We start from the raw sequence: 21,777 nt of genomic DNA, 5'->3' as shown, positions 1-21,777 counted from the left end.
CCTGAGTCCCTCAGCTGTGCTCAGGGATAGTGGTCCTTCCCAGGTGAGCCTGCCCACCTTGCCAGTGGTCATGTTAGCCTGGTCTGGGGTCTTTGCTCCAGCCGGTTACTCTTTCCGAAGTGGCCACCCCACTCCGTGAGCACCTAACCCTCAGCACCCCACCCCCAACTGGCCCACTGGTTTGGTCACAGACACACACAACCTGGGCACAGAAGCAGGAGACCAGCACCAGCTGGGACAAAGCCATTGGCAACATCACGACTTTTATTTGTGGTGCCTGTGCTTTATCTTGAAAATACCTTCGCCCCCTCCCCAGACAATGGGTGAGGAGGGGGCAGCAAAAAACAGAAGACGTCCCTCCTTATTGCACATGGACCCTATATACAGGCCCACCTGGCGGAGGCCGGTGGATCTCTTGGCACACTGCTGGATCCCTGCTCGGGAGGGGGAGAGTGCTGGGGTGGCATCACACGTGAGGTGGGGACCACCGGGACAGCCACTCTGGTCCTGACTACTACCCTGGCAATTCTTGGTCCTGTGTCCTTCCTGGTCCCATTTCTGGCCCCAGTCCCCTCTTGGCAACATCCCCCTACCTGGCTCAGCCTCCCACCTCCATCCTGGCCTCAGATGGCCCCCTTGGCTCCTGGGAACTCTGAGCTTCCCTCCCAGTCTTGAGGCCCCAAGAGGCAGTATGGCTTCTCAGTGACTTCCCCTGGAGCCCTGTCACTCGTGTTCACTCGGGGAAGGGTGCGTGTGGCAGAAGCAGCTGTATAAATACGGGTGCGGGAAAAGTCCTCCAAGTCACTTGGACAGTTTGCTAATGACCCGGATCAGTGCTGCGTTCTCGTCCTTGAGCCGCTGGTTGTCAGCCCGGAGATCAGACAAGGCCTGGGTCATGGAACAGAATCAGCGGGCAGCCCTGGGCAGGCTGTGACCCGCCCACAGCATCCCAGCACCCACCTTCAGCTCCTCCTCCAGCTCCGCGGCCTTCCGCTCCAGGGCCCTGCGCTCCTGGAATCAGCAGGCAAGGTCAGAAGCCAGTGGGCTGAGAACTCAGGGCGGGGCAGACAAGGGGGCAGGTCGGTGTGGCCCTCCTGGTCCAGACCCACAGGGGTTAAGGCTGGGGACACGGTAGCTCCCACCCCAGCTGCCCCCACTCACAAATCTCTCCAGCTCCAGGAGGGCCGGCCTCTCAGCAAAGCGTTCCTGCCGCTGGCCAGAACAGAGAAGGCACAGGGTCAGGAAGACCTAGGGCCTGCTGTGGTGAGGACAGTGCAGGATGCTGGCCCAGGCCTTCCTGTCCTTAGGTCAGGCGGAAGCCAGGGACATGGCAGGCCGCATAAAAGCTAGGCCCAGATGGAAGCCGGAGCTGTAGCTGGGGACCCAGCCCAGAGGCCCAGTCCCGGGTGCGCTGGCCCCTGCTGCTGCAGCCTGGCACTCTCACCTGCGTGGCCCGCTCCAGCTCCACCTTGAGCTGTGCCAGCCGCAGCGTGGTCTCAGTCAGGGCCTCACGAAGGCGCTCGTTCTCCCTGCGCAGCTCTGCATACAGCTGGGGTGCGGAGAAGGCCAGCAAGGTCAGGGCGGGGGCCAGGGAAGGGCAGGGCCTCCAGCAGGTGGAGCTTGAACAGGGCCAGGGCGGTGGGCAGGTGAACACAAGTGGGGTGGGTTCTCGCACCTTCCGGAATCCCCCCTCAGGGTCGGGCTCGGGCTCGGGCTCCAGGTGGTCACGCTGCACGCGCTGCCTGCGGGCTGAGGGGCCGCCATCGGGAATACTGGAATGGGAGGCGGGCAGGCGTCACAGGCTTTGAGGTCACAGGTCACCAAGGCGCAGCCCGCAGACAGCCCCCATCCGCCCAGCCCCGTCCACCAGCGCGTACCTGCACTCGGGGCTGCCGTCTGCCGGCTCCGCCTCCTCCCCCTGAGGAAGGGCGAGGGGGGTTCAACCGGACATGGAGGGGGCACCGCCCGCCCGCCCCCAGGTCCACCTGAGCGCCCTCACCTCCGCGGGGCCCCTCCGCTCCTTGCCGACCTTCGGGTAGTCCCTGGCTGCCCTTGGTCCCTGGCCCTGCCCGTCGGGCGCCTCTGCTGGGGAGGGGCAGGAATCAGCCCAGAAGCCTCTGCAGGAGACCCCCCGCGGTGAGGAGCCCCCCCCGCCCCCCCCCCCCGTGAGGGGCGCCCTGGGTTCTGCCCCAGGAAGCACGAAGGCCAGGGGGAAGAGCGCAGGTGGCCAGCGGGAAGCAGAACTCACCTCTCTGGGCAGGGCCCTCAGAGTCCTCCACTCCAGGGACTCGGGGCCTGGGGGACGGGGCAGGCTCCTGCCGGGGAAGGAGTGGGAGTCAGCTGGATGCGTCTGCACCGCCCTCTGCCGCCCACTGCCACCCGCCAGGGCCGACCCTGCACCCTGCTCACCAGGCCGGGCAGGGGCGACTGCTCTGGCTCTGGGGCCCTCCCTGCAGCCTTCTCAGCCTCCTTTAGGTCTGTCAGAGTCACACCCTGGCAGAGAGAAGGCAGAGTGGGCCCCAGCCCTGGCCACCTGACCCGGGAGTCCAGACCCGCCCCCACCCCTCAGGCCCCAGGGGCTCAGACCCCAGCCCTCCTCCCGCAGCCCCAGGCCCGGAGCGCAGTCAGCCCCCCACACCTGGGTGGACCTCCGAGACTGGCGCATGAGGCGGGAGCGAGCCTTCCGCTGGGACTCAGACTCCTCATCCCGCACAGGCATCTGGTAGGACCTGCGTGAAGGACCAGACCTCAGGGAGCATTTCTTGGAGCTGTCCCCCTTCCCTCTCCAGGCGTCAAGTATAGAGGACTTCCCAACAAGCCCTGGGACTTGGTGTCCCTCAGAGCCCCCAGAGCCTGGGGCTCCTGGGCAATGTACTTTTCCCCCTCGCAGGGCTCCCTGCCCTGGCCCCTCTACCTTCTACGGTCCCGGGAGTCAGCTGGGGATGCGGCAGAGGCTGAGGGGACATGTGGCTTCACTGGGGATCCAGGCTCTCTCCTGCAGGAGGGAGAGGAGTTACTGAGGAAGGAGGACGCTGGGCAGCCCCAGGCCGTGTGGATCCATTCCCTCCCCAAGGACTACTCCAGTGGAGTCAAGAGCCCAGTCATGGCGGCTGGGACACTCAGCTCTGAGCAGGGGCACCAGGCAGGCAACAGCCCAAAAGCTGAGCGAAAGCTGAGCGAAAGCTGAGCGGCTGCACTGGATGAAAGAGACAGGGGAGGACCAGGAGGGACTCAGGTAGTGGGGACATGTGAAGAGAGACCCCAAGGGGAGGAGGGGGAAGCCCCAGTATGTGAGGGGAGGCAGAGCAAAGGCCCTGGAGCAGGAGAGGGAGAGGCCAGCAGGTCACAGTGGACCTCAAGTTCTGAGCTTGTACTTGACTTGCCAAAGGGAACCGAGGCAGTGTCGGGGGAGGAGAAAAAGTAGCCCAGGGAGCAAATGGACTTGCTCAGGATGCTGCTGCTAGGCCTGGGACCCAGACCTGCTGTCCCCCCGCCCAGGGTCCCCTGGAGCTCACAGTGGAGAGGGCTCTGGCACCTTCCGTGACGGAGTCAGGGGAATTCTGGCCAGATGAGGCTCTGTGGCCTGCAGAGAGAGGAGGAGAGCAAGAGAGGGTATCTCCTGGGGAGGCAGGGCTGTCCCTGCCCACCTCACTTGCCTACCTGAGCAGTGGTCCCTTCCAGCTGGGAGGAGGAGGCTGACCGCTGCAGCCCGGCCCCAGGGGCTGCCTCGGCTCCCCGCCGTTCCGGGGGACCCAGAGCACCCGAGCTCCCTGTCTTCTGCAGGTGAAAGCGCCTGGAGAAGGGGGTCTCTTTGGGCGGCTGGGCGAAGAAGGAGGTCTGGGTTATGGAGAAAGACCCTCTCCTCAGAGGCTCCCAGTGCTGACCCCAGGAGGTCCATGACAAACCCCCACTCCCACCAGCTCTGGAGGAGCCACCAGAAAAGGCACTCAGTTGTCCAGGATGTGTGGACAGTCTCAACCCACCCACTCTGCCCAGAGGCCAACAGGCTTTATGGCCTCCCAGGACCTCTGGACACCCACACTAACCAGAGGGCTCGTAGGGCTAGGTGGAGGTGGGGAGGACACGCCATTGAGGGTTCTGGGTTCTGTAGGGGGTGGCTCTGTGGTGTGGGAACATGGGTGGAAGTTACACAATTACCAGCTGCTGATAATCCGAGATCCAAGCCCCTCCTCCCTCAGACCCAGGGGTCCAGGCCCAGCCTCCTCCCTCACACCCAGGGGTCCAGGCCCAGCCTCCTCCCTCAGACCCAGGGGTACAGACCCAGCCTCCTCCCTCAGACCCAGGGGTCCAGGCCCAGCCCTCCTCCCTCAGACCCAGGGGTCTAGACTATGGCCCCACCTGTGAGGCCTTCTTCTCCCTCATCCTCATCCCGGATGGGAGGCCCCCCTGCCCCACCAGGCCTGCGCTCCTTGGACAGATCCTGGAGGGAGATCTTCTCACGGCTGCTCAGGCGACACACAGAGCTCCTGGGGATAGGAGAAGGTGTGGGTGACCGCGCCCAGGGGGCCGTCCTCCCCTGGGGCTCCTCTGCCTACCTCCTGTGCTTGGTGCTGGAGGGCACCTGGGGCTCTTGGCCCCTGCTCTGAGATGCCTCCTTTTGGTTCCGAAGCTGCAAGGAGGGAAGGAGACTGCTGGCAGATGGTGCTGGCTGGCCCTGTGTCACACCTCCCAACCCGAGGGCCACCACACAGCCGTGGTCCCAGTGTTGCCAGGGGCATCTCATGCAGGGTGCACCAACCACAGAGAGCTGTTTCTTGGGCAGTGGAGGATCTGTGATTTACTCAAGTGGCCTACACCTGGCCAAGCAGCACCTGAAGAGGAGGTGCCCTGGTCCAGCAGACCAGAGCTGCCACAGGCAGGTGCTGACACCTGTCCTCACGTGCACCCACCCCAGGATTAGCCTCCGGTCTCCAGAAAAGGGACTTTCTGGCTCCCAGGGACACCTGCTCAACCCTTCTCCCTGTCCTCACACACCAGGACACTAGCCCAACCCTTGCTGCCCCCGGGATGGACAGGTAGTCCTGGCCCCCAGCTCAGGGCTTGCCCCAGGGTCAGCCCTGGTGAGCAGAGGACAGAGCATCCCAGGCTGCTGTTGTCCTCCTCTGCACCTTCACCCAGGGGAAGTGCTGAGTGCTCCAGGGGCTGTCCTCCAGAAAGTGTTCCCCAGCACCCCAGGCCCGTGCCCAGGCCATCTGGCATCCCACAGTGGCCCACGCCTCCTCTACACTGTTTCCCAGCAATGAGGCCCGCCTGGGGCTGGCTGGGGACAACTGGGGTGACAGGCCTCAGAGCTGGCCCTGAGCAAGGCACACAGCCCCCACAGCATCCCTCTGCCTGCCACTAGGTAGCAGGAAGCACTGTGCCCCTCACCCCCCTCCTCTAGCTGCAGCTGTGCCCCATTCACAGTCCTCTGCTGGAGCTGGGTCACCAGGCAGGAAGAGCACTCTGTGGCAGAGAGTGTCAGGGCACGAGGCGGTCCTCCCCAGCCGCCTCCCTGGAGCTGCTGAGAAAGGAGGGACCTGGCCTGAGACTCACGTCCTCCTGTTTCCGGGCCAGCTCCTCCAGCAGGCTCAGCACTTCCTCATCAGCCAGGTCACAGGGACGCTGCCCCTGGGTGGGGGGAGGAGAGGAACAGATGACAAATGAGGGGCAGGCACCTCTCTCCCACCCCACCCGCCACCGCCTGGGCACTGGCCTCACCGCATGGGTCAGAGAGTCCATGCCGCCACCGTGCTCGGCCAGCAGGCGGCAGGCGTCCTCCACGCCCCAGTGGGCCGCCGCGTGCAGAGGAGTCCAGCCATCCCCATCCCGGAGCTCTGGGTCATAGCCTGCCTGCAGGAGCAGCCTGGGGACGGGGAGGTTGGGGTCAAGGACCACAGTGGGATGTCTGGGCTAAGGGCTGACAAGCCAGCTGTGCTGTGGCCATGGTACCAGTCCGTACTATATCCCAGCACTCCTGGATCCACTGGGGAACAGCCACTGCCCAGGCTTCTCCCGCCAAAGGACCCTGGGCCACCCACCCTGGCCAGCCTCTGGAGCCTGGTCCTCATGCCCAGAGAGGAAACTTTTCAGGTCAGCTGGTATGGGATCCAGGGGCAGCCCCAGAGGAGGTGGGTGCAAGGCTCCCCCTTTCAGGCCTCCAGCCTGTGAAGAAGAGACCCCCCCCCCCCAAAGGGGCCATCTTGGGGCCTGAATGCTGGGACCCCGCTGGCTTGGGCAGTGGTGCTCAGTGGTGTGATGCTCACACACCACACGGCTGGAGGCTCCGCTGGATGCCATGGCTTAGGGGTAGGGCAGGACCGCTCATATCCCACCAGGTGCAGGAGACCCCCTGACTGCAGAATAGCCTGGCCCAGCAACTCCTGGCCAAGCCAGCTCACCAGCAAAGGGTCATGTCCCCAACAGCTCAGTCAAGGCCACAGGCAGGATTGTGAGGCCAGAGAATGCCTCAAATTCAAAACAGGGTAGGAGGAGCCTAGTTTGAGTCTGTCGTAAGAAAGGCAGCTGGGGATGACCCCCGGTGGCTGGACTCCAGGCACTCTGTGGGCCCTGCAGACTCTGCCACTTGCCTCCCGCAGGCTGTATTGGACCCCTGGCTTCCGTGTCTCCACGCACCTGTGCCTTGGGCCTGCACTGGCTGTCCGCCCACTTGGTGCCTGTGCCGGGGCCTGCAGCAGGTGACCCCTCTCACCAGCTGCCTCCTGACCACCAAATCCCACGCAGGCCTCTCCCATCGCACTCATCTTCCCTGTCCCTAGTGTACACTTCCAAGTCACGGCCATCAACTGGAATGCTGCCACCCCCAGAGGACATGGGACAGTGTCCAGAGCCACTTCTCACACCTGGGGGATGTGCTTCTGGCATCTCATGGGCCAGGATGCAGCTTAACGTGCTACAGAGCACAGGAAGGCCCCTGAGCAGAAAGGCGGAACCCAGCACGTCTCCCCAGCGGGCCCAGATCTATCCCATCACCGTGCCCCCAGCACCTAACAGGTATCAGAGACGAGCTTACTGCTACTCTCCACTTGTCCTGTGGTTTAGCAACACTGTGCACTGAACCAAGGGCCTCATGCGCGCTAGGCCAGCACTACACCACTGAGCTACACCTTACACCTCAGCCCTTTCTTTCCACTTTGAGACAGAGTCTGGCTAAGTTACAAAGGCTAGCCTCAAATTTGTGATCCTCCTGCCTCAGTCTCCTGGGCAGCTGGGATCACAGGCAAGTGCCACCATGTTTGTCTTGTAGTGAGAAATTGCAACACACCTTTCACAGTGCCTGAGAGAATAAGGGGACACACTTCTGGGACACGGAAGGTCTAACAGCACATTTACATGGCCACCATGAGCCCAGCACAAATGCCACACCTGGTAGTGCAGTTCTTGCCCAGCTTACACACCCTGGTATAATTCAAATACCACAAACAGGACAGCTGGGTCATACAGGGTCCATTTTCTTTTCTCTTTTTTTCTGGTACTGGGAATCGACCTCATGGGCACCTGACCACTGAGCCACATCCCCAGCCCTATTTGTGTGTGTGTGTGTGTATTTTGTATTGAGACAGAGTCTCACTGAGTTGCCCGGCACCTCGCCATTGCTAAGGCTGGCTTTAAACTCGTGATCCTCCTGTCTCAGCCTCCCCAGGAGGTGGGATTACAGGTGTGTGCCACGTGCCTGGCTCGGATTTAGTTTTCTGGCCACATAGTGCAATTAAGCCAGGAGATCAGTAATGAAATGATAATTAGAAACTTCCGCAAACTTGAAAATTAAGGACCCACTTCTAAATCCACAGATCAAAGAAAGATCACAGATGTTAAAGTTCACAGTGAATGACAATGAAAAGACCACGGTGCAGCTCAGCGGTGTTCAGGGGGAACTCGCAGGTGCGGCCTGGAAGTCGCAAAGAAAAGTACAGCAGCACAGGAGCCAGAGACGGCAGAGGGCTGCGGCTGGCTCACCTCATCACCTCGATGTAGCCCTTGGCGGCGGCCACGTGCAGGGCAGAGGCCCCCGTGCGGGGATGCCGGGCCTCGGGCATGGCGCCCCCGTTCAGCCAGCACCTGGTGTCATGGAGCAGCAACTCCTCCTCGGCCCGCTTGGCTGCCTCCACATCCACACCTGGAGCACGAGAAGGGGTAACAGGTGGGCCTGTGCGTGGCCGCAGATCAGCAGGAAGGGCCAGCCCTGTGCGCCCCCAGGGTCTCTGGCAGGCTGCTGAGCGCCTGGCCCTTCTCCCATCCAGTCAGGGAGCCGCCTTCACTCTTTGCAAAGGAAAACCCAGCGCTCATTGAGCAAACCCAGGCTTGGTGGGCACCCACCCTGCATCACCACAACCCAACCCAAGCACAGCGGGTAGGAGTGTGACACCAAGCAGATCGCCACACGCTGGGCACGTGCCCCGCTACTCACCACCCGCAACTGCACTGCCCACCAACAGGTAGAGCAGACAGCTCCGCGGGCTGCTAATACAGGCACAGGCTCCCGAGGCCAGAACACTGAAAAGCTGGCTGCGCATGGCTCCAGGCAGGCTCAAGGGGCCGGCTGACCCACCGTCCGCTGTCAAGAGCACCTCCAGAGATGGGAGGCGAACAGGTATCTTTCTAGGGACTATTTCTTCCCTGGGACGACTATCCTGGCCTATTGTGTGTGGTTGCAGTGTTGGTAAGGAGACCATGCCATTAAGTTTTTCCTTTTTGCAGTACCAGGGATTGAACTTGGCACTCAACCACTGAGCCACATCCCCAGCCCTACTTTGTATTTTATTTAGAGATAGGGTCTCACTGAGATGCTTAGTGCCTCTCTATTGCTGAGGCTGGCTTTGAACTCACTATCCTCCTGCTTCAGCCTCCCAAGCCATTGGGAGGTGTGCACCATCATACCCCGTGGCTCATGAAGTTTTTTTAAAACTGATTACAATATGAAACAATATTTGGGGTATACTGAACTAAATAAGCATTTCTTTATTTAGGCATTTGGGTATGAGCCCAGGGGCACTTAACCACTGAGCCACATTTCCAGCTGTATGTATTTTGTTACCAGGATTAAACCCAGAACACTTAACCACTGAGCCACATCCCCATCCTTTTTTATATTTAGATACTGGGTCTCACTAAGTACTAAAAATGGCTTTGAACTCACCATCCTCCTGCCCCAGCCTCCTGAGCCGCTGGGATTACGGGTGTGTGCCACTGTGCCCAGCTCTTTTTGAGACAGGCTCTCACTAAATTGCTGAGGCTGGTTTTAAACTTTCATTCCTCCCATCTCAACTTCCCAAGTTGCTAGGTTTACAAGTGTGGCTACTGCACCTGGCTTGTTTACTTCTGAAGCAGGGAACCTAGGGTACGATGCATGCTAGGCAAGCAGTCTACCACTCAGTACATCCCTAGCCCTAAGATAAATTATTAAGATTAATGTTTTTTTTTTCTTTGCAGTGCTGGGGATTGAACCACTGAGCTATGTCCTCAAACCTTTTTATATTTTGAGACAGGGTCTTACTAAATTGCCTAGGCTGGCCTTGAATTTGCAATCTTCCTGCCTCGGCCTTCCAAAATCCTGGGATTATAGGTCTGTCCCTCCATGCCTGGCACCCCAGTTTCTTTTTATTGTTAAAAATGCATCAACTTATGTGTAACTGATGTAATTCTGCAATCTGTATATGGGGTAAAAATGGGAGTTCATAACCCACTTGAATCAAAGTGTGAAATATGATATATCAAGAAATTTGTAATGTTTTGAACAACCAACAATAAAAAAATTTAAAAAAATAAATAAAAATGCATCAACTTAAAATTTTAGTCTTTTGGTCACTACATTGCATTTCCCCTGGATGGCAATTGCAAAGAACCCTCATGTACCACCACCAGCTTAAAAAGTAAATATTACAGTGGGGCATGGTGATGCACTCATGTAATCCCAGTGACTCTGGAGGCTGAGGCAGGAGGATCACAAGTCCACAGCCAGTCATGACCCTAAGACCTTGTCTCGAAAAAGAAAAGGAAAAAGAAAACCATTAACACAGAATGTTAATGGTTAAGCACCCCTGGGTTCAATCCCCAGTACCAAAAATATAAATATCACAGAGCCAACATGAGGGCTGTGTGCCTTATCCCAATCTCACTCCACTCCCTCTGGCCCCCGAGTTTGCCACAATGAATATATGCTGTTGCTTGTGCCCTGACTACATATGGCAAACTTCTGCCATAAACCAATAAATGGGATCCAACACATGCAATCCTGGAAACTGTGATACTGTCCTGGTCCTATGGAGGCCAAATCCACCCAGGCTCTAGGTCTCAGCTCCAAGATGGTCAGTCGGGCCTTCTGGGTGACTGCAGGGACAGTGACTTCAGGCCTGTCTCCTTGGCTAGAGCCATCTGGTGCCTGGAGGGTCCTGGAGAACACTGGGGTGACACTGGACACACCCCCTCACCCCACCCCTTCCTCAGTGGAGCCCCCTGTTGGGACACAAGTTCTCCCACAGGGAGGGGAAGGCGGAGTTCACTTTCTACTTGGCCAGCAGCGTGCCAAGCACAAGCATGCACACGTGTGCGTGTGTCGCCTTCTCTAACTCACTCTGCTCCCTCAACCTTTGCTGAGGTGTTGGTGAGGTCTCTTGCTTAGCGTTGGCAAACTGTGGTCTGCAGGCACGGGCACCCGTTTTGTTTTTCGCTTCTCATGGTGGTGGTAAAACAAACAAGACAAAACACACCATTTCCCTATTTGAAAGGGCAGAGTCCTTTGGGGATATCCACCAAGTGTGCAACCAGTGCTACTACCCAGGCCTCAGCGTTCTGGTCATCCCAGATGGAAACCGAGGGCCCACTCGTGCCTCCCGAGACCCCATTGTGCCTCAGCACCTCCACAGCCAGCCTGTTCCAGAGGCCACCTATGTTTGCAGGCGGAGCCTTAGTGGCACACAGCCACCCATGCCTGTTCTTTCTCACATGACCCAGGCCCTCTTCCCTCTGCAGCAGCTGGGAGACCAGTCAAGACATCAGCCCTGGAATGTCTACTGTCCAGCCCTTTTCAGAAAAGGTCTGCTGTCCCCTGCTCAGATCACCCACTGGTAGGTCACTGCTTCATCCATTCTGTCTTTGGAGTGGGCTTGAGCCTCTCGGCACTGCCAAAAATACTAGAATGACTTTTTTAAATGTTTTAATTTTTTGAGATAGGGTCTTGCAAAAGCTGGCCTTGAACTTGTAATCCTCCTGCCTCAGCCTCCCCAGACACTGGGGTTACAGACAGGCATCACCATGCCCAGCTCTGATTTTTCTGGGGAGGGTTTTTGTGGGGTTTTGTTTTTGTTTGTATTAGGGATTGAACCCAGGGACGCTTAACCACTGAGCCAATCAACAGCCCTTTTTACTTTTTGAGAGAGGGTGTCGATAAGTTGATGAGGCTGCTTTTGAACACAGGATCCTCCTGCCTCAACCTCCCTGAGTTTTCAGGGTTATAGGCGTGACCACCACGCCTAGCTGGCAGGGGATTCAAGGTTACCCACAGAAGTGGAAATCACCCGGGACTGTCTGTGGACTGGGCTCATTTTACTGGCTGCCCTCAGGTCAAGAGTTCCCATGGTGTGAATGGGTCGCATTTCATGTATCCACCGTCAGGTCGCTCAGGGCTGTGCTGTGAATGCAGTGTGTGCACCGTTTTTCTGACTTGCACCAGGGTGGAGAACACCCTGCCTGCCTCAGCACTCCACTCCCTGGACCAGGGGCCTGAGGTAAGCTGGCCTAGGCCCCTGCTGTCGGAACCTCCACTGCACAGCAGCCCCAGAAAGGGGAACAGGGAAGGGGACGGCTGCCTAGGACAGAAGGAGCTGTCAGGAGGACCAGTCCCCAGGGGATTCTCCATCTCCTGGATGCTGAGGGCCAGCAGGAGGGACAAAAGCCTCTTTGCAGCTGGGGTGCAGGCTGCAATCCAGGCCTTGCAACTGTCAGCAGAGGCCCTGACACTTGGGGCCGTGGTCTTGGGGTAGCATCCCAGCCCAACCCCGTAGCTGAGGTCCTTCCAGTAGTGCCACTGTCCTTTGTTCCTGGCTAATCCTATAAGCCAACATTTCCCAACCATATATTGTTCCTCAGCCTCTCCTTTGCCCCACAGCAATGGAGTGTGGGCCCCTCTGAGAAGCTGGGGTCAACTACAATTTCTGCCATTTCTTCAGATAACACAGAATGTTGGACGTTCATGCCCCACCCCACCCCCAGGTCTGGGGACTCCAGGTGAAGACCTACAAGGGGTGTGCAGTGACTGTCCTTGTTGGAGACGCCAGCTGCGTATCAGGGGCCAAGAGTTCAATCTGCAGCAGTCTCAAAGTGGCTCAGAAATGGGATGGAGAGAGGGAGGAAAGGAAAAAAAGAAATGCGTTTATGTCTCTATGTATGGGAAGAAGGAAGTGAGAAGGAGGATGGGAAGGGGAGTGTGAGCATGCACACCATCAGAGGACCCTCAACACTGGACCCACCTGGGGATGCCCAAGAGGGGCATCCACTCAGAAAGCAGGCTAGTGGGTGCCTAGGGCTTGGGGTGGAGCTGGGGGAGGGCTAAGGCCTGTGGGGTTCCTCTCATGATACTGACTGCACAACTCTGAATGTAGTAAAAACCACTGAATTGTGCATTTCAAATGGGTAGATTACAGGATATGTGAATTATTTCTTTAAAAACTGCTTTTAAAACAGTGACTATCAGCAGAGGTTACGCGGGCATTCATCACACTACCTCTGTGAGAATTAAGTTTTTCCAAAATAAAGTAAGGAGACGGGAGGGGAGAGCCCAGTTCTGCAGCTGACGGTATGGCCTCCCCCACTGAGCCCCAAGGGCAGCTCCCAACCTCCCATGGCCTCCATCCCACCTGCTCAACATGCCAGCGCCCAGCCCATAGGCCTCTCCACCCCGGCAGAGACGTGCAAGGCAGACGAGCCGGGAATCTGGGCACCACTTCCAGCTTCTGCTCCTCGCCAGCTTCCCTTACCTCCCAAATGGTCCTCCAGACCCACAGGTAGCACTGTGCCCGCACTGGGCCCTGACAAGGTGACAGGTGCATTGTCCCTGCTTTATGAACTAAAGAAGCCGAGCTTCAGGAACACTGGAGTCAAACAGCTGGCCACAGGTGGCACTGGGAACCAAGCCCAGTCAGGCTGCAGAAGCCACACTTGCAACCAGGGCTCCTCCGGGGGCATCCCTCAGGTATCCCCTGCTCCCAGGGACCAAAATGGGCTGCTCAGCATCCCCCACCCAACATGCTCCTGGAAATCCTTGCTTCTATCCCTGAACTGGGGAGCTGTGGCCCCTCAGTTTACACCAACCAGCCCCTGAACACACTTCTCAGGAAGATGAGGTACTCGCACCCTCACCTAGCCCTGGAGAGCCTTTCTAAGCAGGACACCCCCTCCCGAGAGACACAAGTGCTACCACACAGAGACTGAACAGGCTCCTGAACCCCACTGGAAGAACCCAGGGTACACAACCCTCAGACCTCAGGGGAGACCAGTGCCCAAAGACCCCTGTAGGCCTCTGCTCCCCCTCAGAAAACACACCACCTCTGGCTCTCATGCAGCCAACAAGGGGGTGCGCTCTCCCGTGCACAGCAACCTGGGAGACCTCCCCAAGCACAAGCACTAAACCCACCACTTCACAAACAGGAAACAGAAGCACAGAAATGCCAGAGAAGCCTGGAGGTGGGCTGGGCCTGCACCCAGGCAGCCTGATACGGCAGCACTCGACCTGCATGTAACACAGAGGCCCACCTCGGTGGGCGATCTCCGCCTTCAGCAGCCCCTCCATGGCGTCCGACTCGGCCAGGTCCAGGGGCAGGTCACCATCACTGTTGACGGCGGCAATGTTGGCCCCATGGCTCAGAAGGTACCTGGAGGCAAGGGCAGGTCAGGGCTGCCAGGTCTGGGCCCACCACCCAGTCCAGGTCCTGCCCACCCCCTGCCTCACCTAGCAATGTCCAGGTACCCACAGGAGGCAGCCACGTGCAGGGGTGTCCAGCCCTCATTGTCGGCCTGGTTCACAGTGGCACCCTGCTCCACTAGGAAGCGCACCACCTCCAGGTTCTCGTCGATGCAGGCCTGGGGTGGGGACAAACCCATCAGTTGGGCCTCACCTTGTCCTGCATGGAGGCCCAGCAAGGCAGGACTCCTGAAAAAGACCACGAAGCAGACCCAGGGTCCAGTGAGAGTGGCCCTGGAGAAAAGGGCCCTGATGGCCACTAGCACAGGCCCTGAGGCTCCTCTGGTCACCCAGCCGTTTAAGCCAGCTGGGTGTCCAGAGTTCAGTGGAGACAAGAGGACTTCAGCAGCCTGAACAGGACCCAGATAGAGAAGGGACAGGATACCACATCCTGTATGGAACGCCTCGATGGCACTGTGACAGAGCACAATCCACACTCACTACCTGCAAGACAGGGCTTCCCGTGTTCTAAGGGGTGAGGCCCAGCCAGGCTGGAGAACACTTGGCCGCAGACCCCCCAGGGACTATCCTTGAGGGGAGCCAGGACTCTGCCAGGCTGGTAAAGTCACCACATCCCCAAGACAACCAGGTTCGAGGGCAAGATTCCCACAAGGGGCATGTTCCCTGTGCCTAAGGCCCAAGCAGAAGGCCCTCTAGCAGCCAGAGGCCTACTGTGCACTTGGCCATCCTTTCTGATCCTCCTGCCCTGAGCAACTGAAAGCTCAGGGAAACCAGAGCCCGCACCAAGTCAGCACAGCACTGAGGGCCAGAGGAGGGAGTGGGGCTGGAGTCCATGTGGATGTGGGTGAGCACTGGGACCTGAACTGGGTTCAAAGGAAAGGGGATGGGCATGAACTCTTTTGAGTCCTCAGAATAAATTAACCCTCCAACTCCCTCTTCTCCCAAACTACCCATCTGGAGAAAGGGGAGGCAGCTATGAGGGCCAAGAGCATGAAGTCATGGAAACTCAGGCTGCAAGAGGGGGGCCACATGTGCCCTGGGAACGGGATGAACTCTGGGCTCCGTTTATTTCTACGCGGTTGTCATGGTGATGGGAGGGGGGGCAAGGAGGGAGATGGGTCTTTCCCTTTCAAGGACCTGGCCAGGCACAGGCATCCATGTGAAAGATGCCTGAGGCCTGGGCACCAAGGACCTAGAATCAGGCCCAGTTCCTCCTCCCTCAGACCCAGGGGTCCAGGCCCAGCCTCCTCCCTCAGACTCAGGGGTCCAGGCCCAGCCTCCTCCCTCAGACCCAGGGTCCAGGCCCAGTTCCTCCTCCCTCAGACCCGGGATCCAGGCCCCAGTCTCTCCCAGCTCAGACCTAAGAATCCTGGTTCACAGCCCTACTGCTCCAGACCCACTGGTGCACAAGCAGGGAGAAGGGAGGAGAGGACCGGTCTTGCCCACCCTGAGGCAGGACTGAGGCGGGAGCACTCAAGGAACATAGCCGGCCAGGTAGTGGGGGCTTGGGACCAGGCTCAGGGAGGATTCCGCCAGGTGGAAAAACTAGCTCAAACTCTGGAGTCACCAGGTTATTCCTGGTGCTAACACCAGGCCAGTCCCAGGAAGCTGGTCCCCCACACCCAGGCCTGATGGAACCTCAGCTCTCACTGGCCTCCACGCTGAGGGAGACTCCCCTCTCCTCAGACCACCCAACCCTTCAGGCCTCCTGCAAAGCCCGGAGGGTAGGCTCGCCAGGGTTCGCGGCGGAGGAGACTTGTCTAGGAGGCCGCCTGGTGGGAAAGGAAAGAGGGACCCCCTGAGTCCAAGTAAAGGAGGTTGCCTGGGGCCTGGGGGATGCAGAGGAAAGGGGCTAAGGAGCCCTCGCAGGGAAGCTCCAAGAGGAGCCAGGGCACGGGAGACGGAGAAGGAAGGGAGACTCCGGTGCCTGAACCCTTCTCCTGGCCTGGTAAAGAACTCAGACCCAGGGAGGGAGCCTGCTCCAGAGAAGGAAAATGTCCCACACAGCACTGGGGCTTCCGCAGGCAAGGAAGGCGCAGCGTCTCCCCAGGGGACACCTGTGACACGCCAGACACACCAGCCCCAAGAAGGGAGCTCTCCATACATGAGCTGCCCCCACCCTAACCTCCTGGGGAGGGGCTGAGGGAGGCACAGAGAGGAAAGGCTCTAGGGGCTGGATCAGCATCAGGCCTGCGCGCGCGGCTGCTCTGGCTCTTCCTGGGAGTCTGAGAAGGTCTGGCGGAGCCTCCCAGCTCCACGCCCCGCCTCAGCCACGCTTTCTTTCCAGGGTCTCCTCTGCTTTCTTCAGTAACCAAACTACAGGGGGCTTAGCAAGGCGAAAAGGCGAGAAAGGGGAGGAGATGGGCTCTGCCCCCAGAGAAGGAAGCTGCAGCCAGGAGGGGGTGCTGAACAGTTCAGGAGCCCAGAAGGAAGGACTGGGGACGGGGCGTTCTGTGCCAATCCTGCTCCTGGTGGCACCAACCTGATACAGAAGCAAACAGAACCAGAGGAAACCCTGGGAACATAAAGTGGCACTAGCTCTAAGACACAGGCAGCAAGCAGGGTGTCTTTAAGGGGACAAGGGGCTCTGGAGGGGGAGGCTCCAGAACCCCTGGGGAGGTGACTTGACACCAGGGTTCAAAGCCTTCAGAGGGGGAAGCTGCCCAAATGAAGAAAGTGAGAGGTGACCCAAATCCACAGAAGGGGAGGGTGTCTGGGCAAAATGACCAACAGAATAGAGAAGGAGCTCAAAGTCAGAAGTGGGATGCTTTGAGGGTGCCAAGGAAAGGGGAGAATGCAGAGGACAAACACCCCAACAGAAGGCCCAGCTGGGAGGAAAAGGGAGAAGGAAGAGAGAAACTGAGTCCCAGGGTACAGCAGATATGGGAGGTGACCCTACAAGGGAAGATGTGCCTCGAGGAACGAGGTACAGAGCTTAGACGCCGCTGGCCGAGAGGGATGATCCTAGGGCAGCAACAGCCGCGGCAAAGGAAAGGAGGAGTGTGGCATAGGTGCAGCCTGACGGTGGCACTGAAGGATCTGAGCCTAGCCAAGGAGGTGGCCAGGCCAGGCGCCGCAGAAGGAAGGAAGCACAGGCCCACGACAGAGGGGGATGCAGCTCCGTGGAAGTAGGACCTGCCTTGAAAAGGGAAACTAGGCCAGCGTAGGCATGGACGCCAGCAGACCCGCAAAACTAAGCGGTACCCGTAGGAAAGTGATGGCAGACTAGATGGCAGAGAGGTGGCACCGGTGGAGGTGGCACAGACGAGTGAAGGGCGAGCGGGGTCGGGAAGAGGGCTATGGTGCGACCCGCCAGACTGAGCTGTCAGAGATGGCTCACGTCCTGCGGAGGACCGCGCAAGGTGTCAGGGGCCAGGACAGCGAGAGCTGCTCAGCACAGGGACAAGGAAGCTCGAGGCGGGCCGGCGAGGCGGGCTAGCAAAGCGGGCCGGAAGACGGGGCAGCACAAGACTGAAAAGCCAGTGCCGGGAGCAGCGGTGGCTCGGGCCCGGGAGGGAGGACGCCAGGGCGGCGCAGACGAGGGCGGGCGCTGACCTGGTGCAGGGCGCTGATGCCGTCGGCGTTGGTGGAGTCGAGCACTGCGCGGGCGGGCGGCGGGGCGGCAGGGTCGGGCTCGGCGCCGGGGCCCGGGTCCGCCGCGCGCAGCATCAGGCGCGCCTCGTCCAGGTCTCCGCCCGCGCAGGCCGCCAGGAACTCGGCGGCGCGCTCGAAGCGGACGGTGCGGGCGCGCCGCTCCGCAGGGCCCGGCTCGGAGCCCGCCCGCGCCCCCCACTGCCGCAGCTGCTCCTGCCGGCGCTCGCGGGCCGCCGCCGCCGCCCCCGGGCCCGCCGCCGGGCCGTCCTCCCCCGACATCGCGCCGCCCGCCCGCCCAGCGAGCGAGCGAGCGAGCGCTCTGCGCCGAACAGCCGCCGCCGCCACCCGCCCCGGGGGCCGCCGGGAACTGCTGTTCGCCGCGCTCCGCCTGGGGACCGTGGCCCGGCGCGCTGACGTCACGACGCCGTCCCAGGGCGCGCAGGGAAACGGAGTTCGCAGGGCGGAGAAGCCAAACGCCCGATGGGAAGGGGCGGGGCAGAAGCGGGCCGCGGGGATCGCTGGGAAAAGGAGTCCCTGGCGCAAGTTGCTCTGCTTGCTGTACGCGGAGGCACGCTGGGAAGTCGCGGCTCCAAAGCGTCAAACGGGATCCGCCTGGAGGAAGGCGTGCACCGTGGAACGCTGGGAAACGGACTCTACAGGGTGCCCCACGGCATCCTGGGAAGCGTAGTGTGAGATATAAAAGGACAAAGGCCGGGGATTCTCCGCCCACCCCAGCCCCGGCGCGCTGACGGGCTAGCTTTATATTCAACAACTTTATTATGGGCCTTTATTTATGCGGGCCTGGGGGCCGGGGAGATGGCAGCGTCCTGAAAGACAGAACTAGCGTGGACAATCACGACACCGACTTTCCACATACAACTTCCTTAACCTTCCTCCTTCCACTAGAAATACGCTCACGGGGGCAGGGGCTTTTGTCTTGTGTGGGTGCTATTTATTCTCAGTGGCTGGAACTGAGCTCACAGCCCGCGAGGGGAAAAAACTTGAATGAATGGACTCCCTAGGCCGTGGGAAACGCCGGGGCGCATGGGAAATTGAGTCTTCAATCCGGAAATCATTTAAAGGCAAAGCACCCCCAGCTTGCCACAGGGTGGGTTGGGGAGCGCGCCTCGGGCTGCCGGGGAGTAAGACTTCAGGTGTAAAATTACGGCTCTGGGCTAAGAGCCAGGAGGACACTGGGAAATGTAGGCCTCAGGGCCACGCCCCAGAAGTCCCCAGTCCGCACACTAGGCACACTATGCACTGAGGAGCCCCGCAGGTCAGCGACCCCACCAGTGCTCCCAGCCACGGAGCCCTCCGGGGAGTGTAGTCCCAGCTCCCCCGCTCTAGTTGCACGGTGGGATTTGTAGTCCGGAACGAAGTGCTTTCGTGGGCTTGGAAAGCCGGTGGGGTTTTTTGTTGTTGTTGTTTTTTAATATTTTTTTAGATGCTGATGAACGTTTATTTTATTCATTTATTTTATATGTGGAGCTGAGAATTGCACCTAGTGCCTCACACATGCCAGGAAGCGCTCTGTCACTGAGCCACAACCCCAGCCCGGTTTATGGTTTTTGGTTTTGGTTTTGGGTACTGGGGATTGAACTCAAGGACACTAAACCACTGAGCCACATCACCAGCCCTTTGTTAATGTTTTTGTTTTGTTTTGTTTTTGTTTTTGTTTTTTTGAGACAGAGTCTTGCTAATTTGCTGAGGCTGGCCTCGAACTTGTGAACCTACTAACTCAGCCTCGACAGTCTGGATTTATAGGCACAGGCCACTGCACCCGACTTGGGCAGTGGTCTTAATAGTAGACCCAAGACAGAAGCATACCTTGGTGTTAAATATCCCGCACCCAAATCCAAACTAGGAAGGATATGAACACTTTGATATAGGAACACAAAAAAGCTGCCAAAACCTGGACAGAGGTGATAAACTTTTTCCCAAGGACACTGGAGCAGCACGTCCACTATGAAATCCTTTAGCTTATGCAGAGACGCTACTGATGCCATGAAGCTGGGGATGGCAGGCCGTACATATAAAGAGTCAGTCCCATGGATCTTGAGTAGTAGTTGCGGAACCCCATCCTCCTTTCCTCAGGTTAGCAAGAAGTAAATCGTCATGGTGCTGTTCAGTGTGGGGGGTGTGTTTCTGTGGCTCTTCGTAATTGTAATGTGTTGAAATTGTGTGTGTTTATGGTCCTGTCTGTGGTTGGACGTGTCTTGTTTATGAGCACTGCGATTGTGTTTGCAAGGGTTCATGTAAATATGTCTGTGTTCTTGCAACTATTATTATTTATGTGCAGGAAAGACACTTTGGGGCATCTGGTCAACCCACCCAGTGGTCTGTGAGACACATCTCAGCATAAGCGCTGTTAGTAATCTTCACATCAATTGCTAGCTTTATACTTCAACAACTTATTTTTTTATGGACCTTTATTTTTTTTTTTATCTTTATGTGGTGCTGAGAATTGAACCCAGTGCCTCACACATGCTAGGCAAGCACTCTACCACTGAGCCACAACCTCAGCCCTCAACTTCTTTTTTAAAATCCTGTTCTACCACAATGGTTGTGAAATCCAGCTCTGGATTTGACCATCCTGAGTTTGAATCTTGTCTCTACTTGCTTCCTAGCTCTGTGACCTGTGGCTAGTCTGTGCCTCCTGCAGCTGGAGAGATGGTGCCAGCATCATGCACCTTCACCCTCAGGTCCCACAGCATAAATCTCCCTCTGTCTTTGTTTGTTTGTTTGTTTTTGCACCAGAGATTGATCCCAGGGGCTCTTAACCTCTGAGCCATATCCCCAGCCCTTTTTGTTTTTTATTTAGACAGGGACTCACCTTGTTGCTTAGAGTCTGCCTAAAATGCCGAGGCTGACCTCAAACTTGCAATACTCCTGCCTCAGCCTCCAGAGCCCCTGGGATCACAGGTGTGGCCAACATACCCAGCTCTGCCCTTCTCTTTCTGGTGCTGAAGTCTTCACACTTCTCAGGACTGCTGTTTTCTCTCAGCACTAACAGTGGAATTTTGGTGCTTTACCTCAGAACCCCAAGGCCCCCCCAACTGCTAGCAAAAATAAGCTCAGAACGATAAGAAGAAACTTTTCCGTCTTCCCCTGTGATGGCAGAAAAACAAACACTAGTCCGCACAGTAAAGATGGTTGGATAAGCGGGTGAGCTGAGAACACAGAAGTAACAAGCCAACTCCTATAAGGCTCAGAGCAGAGGGGAGACTCTGGTGTCAGCTCCAATCTCTGATTTTAAAACTCTCCTTAGAAGAGTTATTTGCACAGAGAAACAGTTTAAGAGAGATTATATCATCAGGGACATCCAGAGCTGGCCTGCCTGTGACACACTAAGCTGGGTCTCCAAACTCAGCCCAACAGGAAAGAGACTTTGCAACAGGTGTCCCCAGGAACAGTACCCTCCTGAAGGCTGGCTTGGCTCTGGGCCTGGCGGAATCCTCCCAGCACACAGCAGTTGCAGAGAGGGAGTGCGACCTGGGTGGGAAGCCGGCTCTTCCAGGTTGCTATCTGTCCCTGCTCCTGTCCAACCACTGTCCTGTGCTCCCCTCCCCCTTTCCCATAGGTCAGCTCCATGATGATGGCAATGATGACGTTTTCCCTGTTTCTCTTCCACCACTGTAGATTCAGGGAGCAAGAGCCTGTCTTTACGTCTGTAGGATGTCCCTTTATGTCTTTATGTCCCTTCCAGAGACACGACCAAGTCTGACTCATAGGTTTGTTCCCACCCCTAAGAACCTGGGTTATGGTCCTTGGGAAGGAAGTGAATGAGTTCCATGTGCAGGTGCTGAAGTCTAGACACCTGTGTTGGAGTGGAAGGAACTGGCCAGGTCAGAGCTGAATAACACGGCCCTTATTTTGTCTGGTGTGGAAAAGCACCCCCTAACTGAAGACTGAGCCACGGATTCCCACATCCCGGCCTGGCCGGGGATGACGCTGCCCTACACCTTCCCTCGCTGAGGGCCTGCTGGGAGGTATCTGCCTTTGGGAGTGGCGGGAGTGCATAGGGTCTTGGAGGGCACCTATCCAGGGAGGAACTGCTGGGTCATGGGCAGCCCGGTTTCACTTCCTGAGCACAGCTTTGCAGAGTAGCTGTGGGTGTCCACCCCTGGGGGAGTGCCAGGGTCCCACCGCACATCATTTTGGTGCTTCCTGGTGACTCTACCAAGCAATAGCTACTTGTCAAGCACGAGCAGATCGCCCACCCACATTAACACCAGAGCACTGAGAGG

At 58.2% G+C, this 21,777-nt stretch overlaps 1 protein-coding gene across 5 annotated transcripts; it reads right to left on the bottom strand.

Moving 5' to 3' along the window:
- Positions 1 to 246: 246 nt before the first annotated feature.
- Positions 247 to 17,824, bottom strand: Ppp1r12c (protein phosphatase 1 regulatory subunit 12C). 5 transcript variants are annotated; one of them, XM_046430861.2, is made up of 22 exons: positions 17,492 to 17,824; positions 13,964 to 14,094; positions 13,768 to 13,886; positions 7,978 to 8,137; positions 5,722 to 5,866; positions 5,557 to 5,631; positions 4,557 to 4,630; positions 4,360 to 4,487; positions 4,047 to 4,120; positions 3,661 to 3,837; positions 3,516 to 3,583; positions 2,915 to 2,995; positions 2,639 to 2,729; positions 2,410 to 2,493; positions 2,249 to 2,315; positions 2,000 to 2,085; positions 1,878 to 1,918; positions 1,676 to 1,772; positions 1,445 to 1,549; positions 1,162 to 1,212; positions 961 to 1,011; positions 247 to 888 (listed from the first exon to the last, which is right to left on the bottom strand). In XM_046430861.2, the coding sequence occupies exons 1-22, from the start codon at positions 17,807 to 17,809 to the stop codon at positions 802 to 804; spliced, it is 2,310 nt and encodes a 769-aa protein (XP_046286817.1). In that variant the 5' UTR covers positions 17,810 to 17,824; the 3' UTR covers positions 247 to 801. The 5 variants fall into 5 exon arrangements, 4 of the variants coding, with proteins under 4 accessions (XP_046286817.1, XP_046286818.1, XP_046286819.1 ...); XM_046430862.2 differs by having other exon boundaries at positions 2,000 to 2,082; XM_046430863.2 differs by having other exon boundaries at positions 3,661 to 3,819.
- Between the last annotated feature and the right edge of the window lie 3,953 nt (positions 17,825 to 21,777).

This window comes from Marmota monax, unplaced genomic scaffold, assembly GCF_021218885.2.
Source record: "Marmota monax isolate L192 unplaced genomic scaffold, Marmota_monax_Labrador192_F-V1.1 WCK01_AAM20220418_F8-fsc00215, whole genome shotgun sequence".
Lineage (NCBI taxonomy): Eukaryota > Metazoa > Chordata > Mammalia > Rodentia > Sciuridae > Marmota > Marmota monax.
Note: the sequence above shows the minus strand (reverse complement) of the source record. Positions and strands in the feature narration are given on the sequence as shown.

Excerpts from the sequence above, each read along its gene's own strand:
- Ppp1r12c (XM_046430861.2), bottom strand. The coding sequence starts at position 17,809 with ATGTCGGGGGAGGACGGCCCGGCGGCGGGCCCGGGGGCGGCGGCGGCG. Across the intron at positions 14,095-17,491 it reads GCATCAGCGCCCTGCACCAG|GCCTGCATCGACGAGAACCT; the intron begins GTCAGCGCCCGC and ends TCCCCACCCCAG. Across the intron at positions 8,138-13,767 it reads GGCGGAGATCGCCCACCGAG|GTGTGGATGTGGAGGCAGCC; the intron begins GTGGGCCTCTGT and ends CTCGTGCTCCAG.